Below are 16,303 nucleotides of genomic sequence, written 5' to 3' on the forward strand. Positions count from 1 at the left end.
CAAAATAAGATGCATATCAGATACAGACTTGTGTTGCACTTTATAATCTGCAAGAAGAAAACATGGAAAAAACTGCCATTAGGTGGTCATTTCTTACTGGACATAGCTTGGACATAAGTTCACACAAAACACACAAGTACTATCATAACAAAGTACCTTCAGCTATATAGAAAAGCTACATACTGCAGGCTGAATTCATACATTCTGTCCATGTTAATATCATACAGTGAAAAACTGGTACATATTTCATACATTATCCAATATTGTTGTACTCACTGAAACAGTATTTTATTACAGGAAATACTCATACATGGAATTCCTAATGTCAAAGGTACCATTACTGTTTTGGTACTTAATTGTTAAAACCAGCAAACAGAAAATATCAATGACTTTGAAAAAGAAAGCTTCTAAAACACCGGCCAACTAGTGCATTTTAGTGCTATATACAGTTCTAAATGAAATCAATCGCTATGGTTATACATCCTTCTTTTCCCCTCAACCATAAAAACAGTAGAATATTTATCATAGTTAACTCTAAAAAAGAAAACAAAAATGAGCAGTTACAAAAGGGCCTTTTTAACGTACTTCTGTGGAGTGGTTTTAAGCTTGCTGTTGAAACTGACATGCATTTTGTTTACTGTTAAAAAGGAAATATTTGCAAAGATTCTAAGCTTGCAGTAACTTCATCACTGTGAAAAAGCATGAAAACATAAAACCACTGCAGACATTACCCTTTTACAATATGCTTTTATACAAATCATACAGGCAACTTAATAAATTGAAAAATTGAAAATCCAAAACTCTGAGTACAATGTCATAATATTCTCCTTTGTTGCATTCAAGTAATAGAGGAGGGTATGTAATGCTATGTCAAAACTTGATTGTCTTGAGTGCAAGATGATTGCAGAGATAAGCAGAAACCATCTGAAAAAGAAAGAAATATTTCACAATGGAAAGTATATAAACAATTAGCATCAAATTACCTCCTCACCTCACCTCACCGGTCCCATAGCCTCACCGGCCGTAGGGGCAGCACATCCATCAACATAAGTTTTCCACCCTTTTCTGTCCTCAGCCAAGGTTGCAAGATGGTTACCACTACTTTGATATTGGTCACTATACACAACTTGATCACCTTGAATGGTCAGATACATGTAATCTATGTGTGTGTGTGGGGGGGGGGGGAGTGTATGCTTGGCACACTAACAGCAGACCAGTATAGATGGAGTTATCATGACATCAGCATGTAATCTTCAATGTTTTCTACATGTACTTGACAGTTTCAAAACATTTTTCTCCCATACAGCAAAGCAAACAGTCTGTAACCAAAGCTACATGTACTTGTATGCACAAGTCAACATTCAACACACAGCAAATATGCTTTTAAGCATAAAGTTTTAAGAGTTAATATTTTTTCATCAAAAACAAAATGAGTTCATGTTTCTCTGATTAGTACTGAAGATACAAGTACCAATGACCTATAAATATTGTTCCCTTTTGGGGGGTATTTAAGTCAACACTATGGCTGACCAACTTACATTTCCTGATCTAAAGCATATATTTGTTCCATTATCCCATTTGTGATGAAGAAATGGGAGTACAAATGACTTCTATCATTTCAGGGAAATCATGCAATGCATATAGTTCATTTAGCCAGGGAATACTGAAGTTCACAATTACATGAATATATGGCCGAGCAACTTTACATGCATTTGCAGCGTGCATATCTCTAAATCAGAAAGTTGCGATTGATTTCAAATATCCTCATAAGTTGCAGACATATAAGTACTGTAACTATTACTAGTTTTCGAAAATCAGAATGACGTGGTTTTATAATTCCAGAGAATTTTTCAATTGCAAATTTGCAGAACATACATACTAAGGGGTCAATCTAGATTAACTTCCAAAGTGCATAATTCTTCATCAAATTTATTGATTGACCTCATATTCCCGTATATGTTGGAGAGATATAAGTACTTTTAAAAAATCAGACATGATTTCATAAGTCCAGGGAGTTTTGGAATAGGGCCAGGAGTGAATAACCTAACATGTGAAAAGAAGCTCAAGTTCCAAGCTGCATATTTCTTCATCAGAAGCATGGATTGACTTGATATTCCAATATATGTTGCTAATATATATGTATTATTGATTATTGCCATTTTGTAAAGAAATCAGACAAGTTTCTCTATTTCCGTTATTTTTTAATGTGGCTGGGTACCAATGGCACAAGAGGTCAAATATATGTCAACTTTGGATAAGTATTTTTCTTCATCAAAAGTATGGATTGACTTTATATTCCAATATATGTTTTAGAGATATACATACTATTGATTACAGCTATTTTTTCCAAATCAGAGAATTTCCGTGGATTTCTGAAATGTGCCTGGGTCTGAATGATAAAAAGGGTGAATTCAAGGTCAACTTTGGATGACCATTATTCTTCATCAAAAGAATGGATTGACTTGATATTTCCATATATGTTGGAGGGATATAAGTACTATTGATTATTGGTATTTTTTCAAATCAGATAAGTTCTTGTATTTCCGTGGATTTTTTTATGTGGCTGGGTACCAATGGCACAAGACTCTCAAATATAGGTCAACTTTGGATACGTATTTTTCTTCATCAAAAGTATGGATTGACTTGCTATTCCAATATATGTTGGAGACATATACGTGCTGTTGATTATTGCTATTTTTTTGGAAATCAGACAAGTTTTTGTATTTCCGTGGATTTTTGGAATGTGCCTGGGTCTGAATGACAGAAGGGGCCAATTCAAGGTCAACTTTGGATGACCATTATTCTTCATCAAAAGAATGGATTGACTTGATATTTCCATATATGTTGGACACATATAAGTATTATTGAATATTGCTATTTTTTTCAAAATCAGACAAGTTTTTGTATTTTCGTGGAATTTGTGAATGAGCCTGGGTCTAAATGACAGAGGAGGTCAATTGAAGGTCAACTTCCAGTCTCTTTTTTTCTTCATCAAAAGCATTGGATTTGCTTCATATTGCCTCATATGCTGTACCATTCTATCTACTAATGATACAAACTACCTTTGTAAGATTTACATTAGTTGATCACATCCCTGGGACATGTTGAAGTTACCACACTTCTGAATAGTGGGGCTAGTAGACACGGTGTCAACTTCAATGTAGCTATGTATTACCGTAACCATTTAGGACTTTGGAAATGTCAAAAAATGTAGTTTCTGTATATAATCACAAGATACAACACATGAAAGAAGAGCGATCGGCACGTTAACAAAGTACATATAGTATACTAAATAAAACACCATATTATCCCCTGCCCATACGTACCTTCCATGTGTCCACACACTGCCGAATAAACGCGCAGTCCCCGGGGTTCTACAGCACGTCAATCCTCGAGAATTCGGCCGGCGCCATCTTGGTGCGGCACGCCTAGGTATCCTAGAATGCATAGCGTTTCTTCTCCCCTCCTGCTTAGCTTCATGATTTTATATAGAGTATCACAGGAAAAGTCCATTCTTGCACGTATGTTTTTTTAATCAAGTTTTGAACGGCAGGTGATTCAAAATTCCATATCGTAGCGAGTGTTTTGGACTTGTCTATTTTACCTGTTTATATGGGATGCACTCGAATGGATTCAATATACTTGGACTGCTGTAGTTTATATTTTGGTATCACAGATAGAGCCCATTATTGCAAGGAGGTTTGCATTTCCGTTTTTTTATCGGATGCTTTTTTTAGTCTGTTTTGTTTTACCTTTTCATGCATGGAGGAGCTTGTTTGCTTCAATTTGGGACTAGGTTTCTTATTCGAAAGCCATGTTTTCAGTAAGAGTATTTCTTAGGTTGTTCTATTGTGCAAATTCACATATTGTGCACCGAAAAAGTTTATTCTTGCACGGGGAATGTTGTAAGATTCGTTATTGAGATAAAGTGTGATTAGTAGAAGTGATTTGTAAGGAAAAGTGTTAAGATTTTTACAGGGGTGATTTGGGAACAGTCTATTGTTGCATCGGGAGATTTTGGATGAAAGGGCTTTAGATGTAGCCATATCCCAACAGGGATATTTCACAGGTATTTGTAACAAATGCTAGCAGATTCAAACGGATTCGAGTGGGATCTGTAAAATATCCGAAATTTGGATTTCTGGGATCCGGAATAAATGGATCCCAACATATCCAAAAATTGGATTTTCCACGGATGCTAAGCAGCATCTTTAAGAATATATACGTATTTTTATCCGGATCCTAAAGAATTAAAATGTAAGATTTGCCACGAATGCTACTAGTAATAGTTTTGTATGGATATTGCCGTATTTTTGGAGTTCTCCGGATGCTAATAAATCCCAATGTACAATTTTCTCCGAATGCTAAATTGTCTTTCAATGAATATTGCCGTATATTTGAATTAATCGTATCCTAAAGAATTCCAACATGGCATTTTCCACGGATACATACTGTTTTTTTTTACCTATTCGCATATTGAGAATGATTAGATCCTAAAGAATCCCAAACGGGATTTTCGGCTTATACAAGATCGCTTTAATGGGTTATTTCGTACATGTGACAAATCACAGCACCATGTGTGTCAAAATAATTACATTTCACGTGAATAAAGAATTTATTGCAACAACATGTTATCTGATTATGTTAAGGGAAAGTTAAATCATTTATCTGCCGATATCACATGACGTCTTGTAATTCCAAATGGAATATAGGATCAAATGTGAATACAATTTAATTTTATATGTGTGAATTTGACATTGGAGTCTTTGGCTAATCTTGCATCTGTTTCGTTTACAAATCATAGTCTTCGCGATGTCCAACTCCAAAAAATTTCCACATCAGGCTACTGGATACGAATACTGATAGTAAAAAGAGCTGGTAATTCAACATACAACTAACATGACTTATAGTATCAGTACGTTCAGCTTCTCGCAACTTGACAAAGGCTCCTCTCTAATACAGACTACTTCATTGTCTTCAGCCTAGTTACGCCCTGATTCTGTGGCTCTGTGCCCTTCCTGTAGACCAGTTTTCTCCCAGCTGTTGACATGGTCAGAGATTGTCGGTCCGCCTTCTGAAAAAAACAAAAGGATAATCCAATCAAATTTTGAGGTAGCTAAAGCATCCATGTTTGAAAGAATTTAATAGAGAAACGAGCAGTCCGTCAAATCAATTAGGATGAATTAACGTGATTGGTTTGTTATACAGCAGGAACCGTTGAAATGCATCTGATTGTGTTATCGCCATTATCACTGTCACAATCCACATTAGCGTACCAAAAAGACCCAGGGAGGCCCGGGCAGAAACAGCAGAGTGCTCAGTAATTAGTGAAAAGGTGATAGCTGCATCCCCGGTCGGACTCTGCATTTTGCACGAGACGATGCGCATAAACAAACACGTGAACACTCGTTGGAACAGAATGTTTCTTTGCGAATAAATACTAGGATTGGGACAAACATATGTGCACACAAATACTGTTTTGATGTTGATGACTATTCCAATTTGTCCCAAATAAGACAACATTTCCTCAGAGATTATCATGCTTGTAACTTGTGTTTTGTAAGGCTCCCTTTTGTCGTTTTCTGATAAGATTCTGTTTAGCCCAAGGATACCAAAAATACTAGTCAACAAAGAATGTAGTCACGAAGATGAAGTCAAAGTGGGTATTAGATACACCAGATGATTAACATTGATGGAAATAATCAGTTCTATAAATCATACCTCGTCGTGAGATCCGCAGGACGGTGATGTAAAATGGCTCCAGGACGCCAAACTACAAAAACAGGGTTGGCTGTTTCAGTCCTATGTCATCCCGTCCGTCAACTACCACTTTGGTCACCGCCTCAAACATCACCTGCTACGGAACCTCCCGCACATGTGTGTACTAATCCATATCCCGAGTTCAACGTTTCAAAGCTCAAAGTTTGAGGCACAAAAATGGCGGTCCGCACAGACAATTTTGACTATCTCCGCTTTAGTTAAAGCTGACTGATGTGCAGTCTGATTGGTCAGAGAGACAACGATTGGATAACCCACAAAATACCGCTCCAGTGTACGGATGCAAAAAATACAGAGTCAGATATCCAAGATATCCCAACATTACCAACAATGCACAGTCAGTGCTCCACTGGAGGGGACTCCTCAAGGTCGTTGACCAAATTTCTATGTTGCAGGTATGTATGTCTGTATAACTCATTTAAAAGGGTAACTAATCGCTCGGCCTGGATCAATATCCGTAGGAGGAAATGACAGCCAACCAGTTCGCATTTTATCTGGAAGAGCCCATTATGGGTCTCACTAAATACCGAAAACAACCGAAAACAACCGAAAACAACTTTCACTAAATACCGAAAACAACCGAAAACAACTTTCACTAAATACCGAAAACAACCGAAAACAACTTTCAGTAATTACCGAAAACAACCGAAAACAACCGAAAACAACTTTTAACTACCGAAAACAACCGAAAACAACTTTTAACTACCGAAAACAACCGAAAACAACTTTTAACTACCGAAAACAACTCGACACAACCATAAACAACAGACAATCATTTCAATGGGTTATTATTTAATAATTTTGATTTTATTTTGGACAGAAGTTAGGCTAGGACGACCCATGTTATTAATACAATATTAGTAATAATAGAGTCAACGATCTCCTTTGCCTTTTGGAATATATTAATGTTCGAATTCAGATTCACGGATCCTGTAAGTATCCTGTATGTTATAAACGGGGACTGCTTGGTTAACTCGCAAACTCATCAATGGATATCTATACTACTTGGCATCTATTGTGTAACTCCAAGCAGAGGTTACGGTGGAGCGGGGGTGTAGTAGTGGCCCCAACATGAAATCGCAGTCACTACTATCCCCCGACAAAACTGCTTCTAAAATGGGTTTGCTTATCAATTATTGTTGAATCTGCCTGCTGCGCATTACTTCATGTGTACTACATTTTCTTCTAGCAACCAAAACAATCTAGTACATTTCTTGCTCAATAATAACGCATTCCGCCATCACAACAAATCGGTTTAAATGCACAAACCGCAAACGTGTATTACCACAGAGGCCCCTTATTCTGGATTAAACTAAATGATCAAAATAAAACAGTGTGTGATAGAAAGGTGTTTCCACAGTCTACTTCCCCTTTGCTGCAAAAATCCTCCAGAATCACCCCATTCTCTCCCTCGACCAAGGAGAAAATAATGCAAGGGATAGTAACGAGTAGATGAAAATAAAATAGCAATAAGTAGTTGTTTAAGAGTCATTTTCCGGCTGTTTTGGAGTTCTGATCGGTTGTTCATGCGTGTTTTAGGAGGTTTCGAGTAACTGTTGTTTTCGGTATTTATTGAGTTGCTTTCGGTATTTATTGAGGTGTTTTCGGTATTTATGGAGTTGTTTTCGGTAGATATCAAATTGTTTTCATTGTTTTCCGTATTTTACGGGTTGTTTTCGGTTGTTTTCGGTAGATGTCAAGTTGTTTTCGGTTGTTTTCGGTTGTTTTCGGTTGTTTTCGGTTGTTTTCGGTTGTTTTCGGTATTTAGTGAGACCGCCCATTATTACACGGAGGAGTTTATTTTTTTATTTTTGTAAATTCCTCTTTGTGCTGGTGATAATATTAATTCTTTCAGTGGGGTTATTTTGGACTGGTCTAATTTGCAATTTTACATGGCGTGTGTTGGAAGAGTCCATTCTTGCAAGGATGAGAGCTGCGCCGGTTAACCTCAGCGCATTGCACCGCAACGCTTGGCGTGATTATATTCGGGAAACGGACTTGCGGGATAGTGTACGCTCGACGTGCACCTTGGCCATGCAGGCTGAGTACAGACATGAGAGTAATGTTGTCTTAAAGTTTGTGTGCAATTGTTCTAAGATTTGTAGTCAGGCTTTTACTTGCAAATGTTGTAACTCTTACCGTGTACTCCATAGTGAGTTATAAACGGCATGTGAATAAACTAGGTTGGTCTATTCTATACCCCTTTGTCTTGTGCGATTTGCTTGTTAGCGGCACAATGGTGAGATTTCAACAGAATAAATGATTATAACTAGAGAACGTTCTCAAACGAGGGTCGTTCTTACTGGAGGACGTACAAATTTAATCAATGCGTTTTTCAGAGACCCCATATTCCACAAAGATTGATTTGTGCAACTTACTGTTGTTCCAGTACAGTTTGTTTTTCATTGAGTCCCTCCTGCCTCTTGTGGAATGCATAATGGATTAGCAATTATATTTGCCACATTCATTCTATATCCTATACTTGATGACCTGCAGATTGCTAACGCTACGGTTGAGCCTGATTGATGGGACAATTGACCCGCTATCCCTTAGACCGTTAGTGAATCACACGTGTTCACAGAAACCGCCTTTGTTTACATGGTGAGTTCAGAGTCCAGGCACACGACAGTAGAAATGGTACAGAAGCCAGCCAACGTTGTATTAAACTTAACATAACCAAACACTGAAATAATTGAGACTTATCCAACTTGAAGCTATATTTTCCTCCAGAGTGCTATTTTTAAAGACCACATCTTTATGTACATGTTGTAACAATTAATCACAAATAAGCAAATAAATTAACCATGTATAATCCATTAACTGAGTACTGCCCCTCATGCCCCTAGTGTGGGCGTAGCTTTGTGGCAGAGATGGGGGTAGGTGTAACTTGAAAGAGAACAATGTCCATTGGATTTTTAAAGTTCACTTTGGCGTGATCTATTTTCTCAAAAGGTTTGAATGAAATGGATAAAATTTCCATGGGAAGAGGTATTGAGTGACATGTTCTTTGAAACGTTTTTCTGCAATGGTGGCTTTGGGCTACATACGGCGATAAATATAAAATGTCTACCAGATGTACCTTTGCTTATGCTACTGAGTATATAAATCCATCTTCCTGTGAAGTACGCTTTGTAAACCAAGCTTCGTTGTTAAAAACGTGCATTACGTGACTATGTGTAAGGTTGGTCTGACACCTCTGGGCATTGTTTGCCTAAAAGATTGCAGTAAATGCAAAGCTAGACTGAAAAGGAATCCTTCAATTAAAGACAAAACAATCATTACCAGACCTACCTGCTTCCATTTGTCCCGCTTTTCGTACAGTGGAGTGGAAAGCGCTCAGCACTATTTTGAGCCCTTGGATCGTAGCTTTACTGGACGATGCAGTTGTACTTAGTACGTTTTACGTTGTATTCGTGACGTAGGCAACATGAATATCGAAATTATAACGTTTACATAAATATATACCGCAACAGATATAACAATACCGATGAGATCATGAAAATTCAAAATTACTGGAGTCATTATCTTTAATTGAAACTGTGCCTTGTTCAGATAGAGACGACTGGTTACTGAATTGTTAACCTTTGAATAAATCTTTGGTGCAGAGAAGTTCCGGCGAAGAGGAGAGAAGTTCCACCCTGACGTGTTGACCTGCTGGTTAACAAAAAGGAGTCACGGTTTTTTCTAAGTAACCATAAAAAAGCTTTGCTTCCTCTAATCAGTAAGTTAGTCACCAAATATTCCTGGTAAACTTAATTGAAAAACAATTATTTTTTTTTTCTAAATGAATTCTTTTACATATATTTCGATATGGCTATCAACTAAATTAAGCTTGATGGACCCTTTATGTTTTACTGGAATGTTAGCATGTCCAAATATCCTTAATGGTTATAGCCTTTAATATATACATTTTATGATAGCTGTTCAGACAGCTGTTGACTCTAATATAGGATCAGATTTGCACATTTGTGAGGACACTAACCATAAGATTGAACAATGATGCTCCTCCTGTCGCTAAAATTACAAACACTATCAGGACACGTCTCACCACCAGCCACGTCATTGTCACTCAATGTCCTCTCCTATATCAAAGAGAAGGAAATATATCGATGTATGAGTAGGCATGGGTAAATCCAAGTTATGACTGGAACTACACTGGTATTTGTCGTTGCCAGGATGCTTGACCTTTAACTGCGTGTGTTAGTAGTAAGAAGTTTAATTGGTAAATTGGTTAATGCAATATTTATCAATGCAAACCTACATAAGAAAAAGAGAGAAAATGAAAACCACAACTGTATCATCATACATGGGTTGGCTGGCATTTAACGATGGGCAGGCTTCAGTACGTCTGTATTACATAGTTGACATAAAGCACCTGTATTAGCAGGAATGAGAGAGAGACAGAGAGAGAGGGGGGAGGTAAAGAGAAAGATTGATAGATTTATGCCTAACAACAAACCTGCATCTACTGGGGCCGTCTTACACGATGCATAAAGTTGCCCCTGTAGGACTTAATGCGCCAGTGGACCAAAGGGTGCAAAAGGAAGTGCACACCCCTCCATCACCTTAAAAAAAATCAAGTGCAGGCCAGGCCAGATCGCCTAACCCACCCTGCCTGCCTTTCATTGTCGTCCGAGACAGACGGATGCCAACAACACAACCAACCAACAACATATTCTTAATCTATAGTGATATAACAGATAGACATTGTTCAGTAAAAATATTGCCTGCATGCTCGTTTTGAAATGCAAGTACTGTAATTAACTCTTGATTAAGTTGCTACTTTCACTTACCACATAAACCTCTCACCCTTCGACAAAAGGCACTAGCGAATGGTTGGATTTGGATTACTTTAGATATATGCAAATGTTGAAACCCTTACCTCACCTGTGTTAATACCTAAGAGAGAATCGGTCGTAACAATTACGGAACGTCTCAGCTGCTGCTAAAAGACACAACCGTATGGAAAGTCCGTGGCCACATGGAATGATCAAATATCTACAATAGGGTATCACAGCCTTCTGCAATTCCAAGACAAAAACAACAACAATACGTACAAAATGAAGATGTCTTTGCTACAATGAGTAGTTAAAGAAAAGCTCATCACAACTGTCAGCAGCTAGGCGAGTGTAAGAATAAGACAGAATCGTGAGAGCACACCTGGACCTGATTCAGTATGTGAAAACATGTGCAAAGGCGATACTCAAAACAATCATCAATTTCGCTACAGAGAGTTTTGTGGAGTATTCGACCCCACTTGCGTTCTAAAATCTAAAGACTAAATGACGCTGTATGATTGACTGTTAAACTTCGCAGAAATGACTATAAGCTCTACTCTGCTTCGCTCTCATTATTTTCCCCTACCGGTAAGCCCCAAAATCTGAAACATCCGGTCCTCCGATTTTTTCAGGTCTGCTTTTTCCGGACCGATCCAATAAGAAAAATCGGTTTTGTACCGGTACACCCCTAGGCCACATGTAATGTACCATCCCGGAGACTGTCGACACGTTTATTGAATTGCTCTTCTGCTATTTATTGACATTGTCCCCTGCACATCCTGGTTTTTGTGCCGGATGTGTGAGTCAGGAGTCATCGCCAGTGGTTATCTGACGAACAAAATAAGACAAATTTCTGGCAAGTTTAAGGTCATATTCTAGGTTACTGTCCAGCTAGCCTAGGGCCGGGAGACGTCTTACTCTGCCCCAGATGCGCCTCAGGCAGCAGATCGTCGAGATGTGCCTCAGGAAGTAGATCACCGAGGTGCAGTGACGCTACCTGTGACCGCTCTAGCGTGTATGTCAATGATCTGCTATCACGGCACGAAAAACGGTATTTAAGCGTGCTGAAACCATGCGTAATGTTGACGTATTTTCCTTCTTTACGGACCTATACACCACTTATACGAGTACGTAAATATTGCCTTTAAGTGGTCTTTCCGTAGGTCCGTGTTAGTCCTTATTTTCCGGTTTTCCAGTTGTCTTTCAGCAGCTTAAAGATGTCGTAAATGATTATTAAAACCCCCTCAAAACTTGTTTAAAGTTCACGTTTATTTGATCTAAAGCGTCTTTACGTCTTATATACGTGTGCATTAAGAGGATTATAACGTGTGTTTAGGTGCCTTTTCAGCAGCTTAAAGTTGCCATAAATACTTATTAAAACGCCCTTAAGACATGTTTAAACTTCATGTTTATTTGATCTAAAGCCTCTTTACGTCTTATATACGTGTGCATTAAGTGGATTTTAACGTATGTTTATGTGCCTTTTCAGCAGCTTAAAGTTGCGATAAATACTTATTAAAACGCCCTTAAAAGATGTTTAAACTTCACGTTTATTTGATTTAAAGCCTCTTTATGTCTTATATACGCGTGCATTTAGTGGATTATAACGTGTGTTTACGTGCCTTTTCAGCAGCTTAAAGTTGCCATAAACACTTATTAAAACGCCCTTAAGACATGTTTAAACTTCACGTTTATTTGATTTAAAGCCTCTTTATGTCTCATATACGTGTGTTGTTAAGTGGATTATAACGTGTGTTTATGTGCCTTTTCAGCAGCTTAAATTCGCCATAAATACTTATTAAAACGCCCTTAAGACATGTTTAAACTTCACGTTTATTTGATCTAAATCCTATTTACGTCTCATATACGTGTGCATTAAGTGGATTATAACGTGTGTTTATGTGCCTTTTCAGCAGCTTAAATTCGCCATAAATACTTATTAAAACGCCCTTAAGACATGTTTAAACTTCACGTTTATTTGATCTAAAGCCTATTTACGTCTCATATACGTGTGCATTAAGAGTCTATGTTTTTCGTTTTAGCATCTAAAAGTTGTCATATATACGCACTAAAACACCCTTAAGACATGTTTAAAGTTCCCTCTGTACGTCTCATATACGTATGCATTAGGTTGATTATAAGGTGTTGATAAGTGCCATTTTAGCAGAATAATTTCAAAGCAAGAAAATACAATGGATGACACTTTGAAATTTTATTGAATCAAGAGAAAATATTACATGGAAAAGTAAAAAAAAACTACAGCCTACTAGGTATTTGTGGCCTATTATTCTGATGTAGTCGGCAGTTGAAGCAATCACAACGGTTGCGCAATTCCGTGCAGCATCCAAGTCCGGATCCACAGTAACATGTCCAGTGTCGGGCGAAGCGTCACGGCGTAAGTTAAAAAGAGCACACAGTTCCATCTGGCCACCACAGGAAAAAGAATCCGGCAAGATCTAGAGTAGTGGCCGATATGACTCGTGTTGTTGGATGGTCTTGGACTCTTGGATCATTTGGACGCGAAACATGTTCAGCTTGCAGTCTCGGCTTCTATTAATCCGGATGGTACAATGGTCGTGATTTCCCATTCTGTGTCGATTTCCAACAGCATCAACTTGTACAGAATGATAGCCACCTCCTCTCTTTGCGTCAAATTCCGTCAACGGGGGTCCTAGGCGGTAACGGCCACAACTTGCGGATTACAACAGGTCCAAACGTTCCTCAATACTTCTCTTCAAATGAACGCCTGGAAAATAACCGCTCCGTGCCGGTAAATTTGAACCCCCACTCTTTTCTGCCATTGGATACATCCTATCACATGACACAGCCGCTGTGTATGTATAGTATGCCGGCCACAGACGGAGGCGCGCCCCATGGCGCATACGCGTACGAATTAACGCTGAATAAATTTACATCTAGCCTGCCCACGCATATCACAATAACCAAAACAAACACGGAAAGACACTGTCTGTGTGCCCAGACTGTTATTTCTTGACGCTTGCTTGCAGATAAAAAAGTAAACATCATTCGTACATTTACTTGTAGAAAAGCTCGCCGTTTAATAGTAAGAAGAACATAGAGAAAACACCACTCACTACACAAAACGCTATGTCTACTACATCCGTATTCTTCAAGCAGAGGTTGAGATATTAATAGTATAGTAGTCGGGATTTCTACCGGCGCTTAGCTCTCGGCTCAACTTGCCACAAAAAAAAAAGGCGGCCTGAGTTAGACCCTGGAAGTTCAGAACATATATGCGGTATATTAAAAAGTGAAGAGTCTCCTCCTTTTCGCATAAACTGCGCTTCAAACATGCCGTATGTTCAGCAGAAAAAGGCAACATTTCATAAAACCTTTGAGACTGTATAAGCCGATAAATAAAACGGGGCTGGTGCCCCCCGTTCGCTTAAACTACGCGGATTCAAAGATTAAACATGTCGTTTGTTCAACAGAAATACGTAACATTTCATATACGTCTTGGCAACATATAAGCTAAACGGGGGTGGTCTCCCCTAGTTTGCTTAAACTGCGCGGATTCAAAGATTAAACATGTCGTATTTTCAACAGAAATACGCAACATTTCATATACGTTTTGGCAATATATAAGCTACACGGTGGAGGTCTCCCCTAGTTCGCTGAAAGTCTTAAACTGCGAAGATTCAAAGATTAAATACGTCGTATGTTCAACAGAAATACGCAACATTTCATATACGTTTTAGCAACATATAAGCTATATGGGGGAGGTCTCCCCTAGTTCGCTTAAACTGCGCGGATTCAAAAATTAAACATGTCGTATGTTCAACAGAAATACGCAACATTTCATGTACGTTTTGGTAAAATATAAGCTAATCGGGGGAGGTCTCCCCTAGTTCGCTTAAACTGCGCGGATTTAAAGATTAAACATGTCGTATGTTCCACAGAAATACGCAACATTTCATATACGTTCTGGCAACATATAAGCTAAACGGGGGAGGTCTCCCCTAGTTCGCTTAAACTGCGCGGACTCAAAGATTAAACATGTCGCATGCTCAACCAAAATACGCAACATTTTATATACGTCTTGGCAACATATAAGCTAAACGGGGGAGGTCTCCACTAGTTCGCTTAAAAGTGGGCGGATTCAATTGAAAGATTAAGCATGTCGTATGTTTGACAGAAATACGCAAAATTTCATATACGTCTTGGCAACATATAAGCTAAACGGTGGAGGTCTCCCCTATTTCGCTGAAAGTCTTAAACTGCGTGGATTCAAAGATTAAACATGTCGTATGTTCAACAGAAATACGCAACATTTCATATACGTTTTGGCAACATATAAGCTAAATGGGGGAGGTCTCCCCTAGTTCGCTTAAACTGCGCGGATTTAAAGATTAAACATGTCGTATGTTCAACAGAAATACGCAACATTTCATGTACGTTTTGGCAATATATAAGCTAAACGGGGAAGGTCTCCCCTAGTTCGCTTAAACTGCGCGGATTTAAAGATTAAACATGTCGTATGTTCAACAGAAATACGCAACATTTCAAATACGTTCTGGCAACATATAAGCTAAACGGGGGAGGTCTCACCTTGTTCGCTTAAACTGCGCGGATTCAAAGATTAAACATATCGTGTGTTTTACAGAAATACGCAACATTTTATATACGTCTTGGCAACATATAAGCTAAACGGAGGAGGTATGCCCTAGTTCGCTTAAACTTCGCGGATTCAAAGATGAAACATGTCGTATGTTCAACAGTAAAACGCAACATTTCATATACGTCTTGGCAGCATATAAGCTAACGGGGTAGGTCTTCCTTGCGTACACGACGGTTCGAAATAAATTATACATGGCGTATAGAGTCCATTCCAAGTCACCATGAGGGTTTTTAGGTGATATTTGTAATTAGTCAGAATTATTTTGAATAAAAGAATATCTGAGCCACAATAATCAAATTCTTTAAAAAAAATTGACTAAGAAAATACTCATCTATTTGAATTCATTTGAATATTTTAGAAACATTTTGAAGTTACTGTACAAAAATATCTTTATTTAGAATAATTGTGAAACCTCTGTGTGATTATTTAATATTTACCAATATTTATAAATATTTGTAAACATTGCCCAATGGTAAAATTAGTTTATTGCCCCCATAAAAGTAAGCCCTATTGTTGCATCAGTATATTTTTAGATTTCACTGCTGGGCACTGGTGGATCCTTTGTGGTGGGCTATTGTTGCATGGCACCCAACCATACTTTGCAAGGATGTGTGAATTCCTATCTTCCCAGCCCACTGAACCATTTACAAAAAATGGTAGAAAATGGTAGAAAATGGTAAATAATGGTAGAATGCTGTTATCATTATTTAGAAACCATTAGAAGTATCCAATTCCACACTCTGAATATTTCCAAAGATTTATAAGACCAGGGAAATATTTATAAAGTTGAAACAGTGTTAGGAATATTTCTGAAGTATCAAATGTCCAAGACATATAATTACAAAACTTTAAAATCAATTCTAAACAAAGGCAACAAACATCCGCACGGTGTCTTGGAATGGACTCTATTCAACAGAAAAACGCAACGTTTCATATAACGTAAGGGAGCGCATATAAGCCAAACGTAAGAGGTCTTCCCTGTTCGAATTAAACCTTGCGCACAGAAAGATTGAATATATACGTCACATGCTTTCGGAACAACAACACAGAAGAGTATTGTATTTGACTTTGCTGAGGTATTAACATAAAATTTTGTGCCGGAAAACGT

At 38.1% G+C, this 16,303-nt stretch overlaps 1 protein-coding gene across 4 annotated transcripts in view; it reads right to left on the minus strand.

Moving 5' to 3' along the window:
- The window catches only part of LOC118423302 (NXPE family member 3-like), a 49,275-nt gene that overhangs the window by 14,280 nt on the left and 18,692 nt on the right, over positions 1 to 16,303 (minus strand). For 2 of the 4 annotated variants that reach the window (XM_035831413.1, XM_035831412.1), the window contains exons 2-3: positions 9,761 to 9,860; positions 9,361 to 9,429 (exon numbers count right to left, since the gene is read on the minus strand). In XM_035831413.1, the coding sequence (XP_035687306.1) occupies positions 9,361 to 9,429; positions 9,761 to 9,841 (150 nt within the window). In that variant the 5' untranslated portion in view covers positions 9,842 to 9,860. Of the gene's footprint in view, positions 1 to 9,360; positions 9,433 to 9,760; positions 9,861 to 16,303 lie in introns of all 4 variants that reach the window. The other 2 variants (XM_035831411.1, XM_035831410.1) reach the window with 1 other exon arrangement.

The sequence above is a fragment of the Branchiostoma floridae genome, chromosome 9, assembly GCF_000003815.2.
Source record: "Branchiostoma floridae strain S238N-H82 chromosome 9, Bfl_VNyyK, whole genome shotgun sequence".
NCBI classification, from domain to species: Eukaryota; Metazoa; Chordata; class Leptocardii; order Amphioxiformes; family Branchiostomatidae; genus Branchiostoma; species Branchiostoma floridae.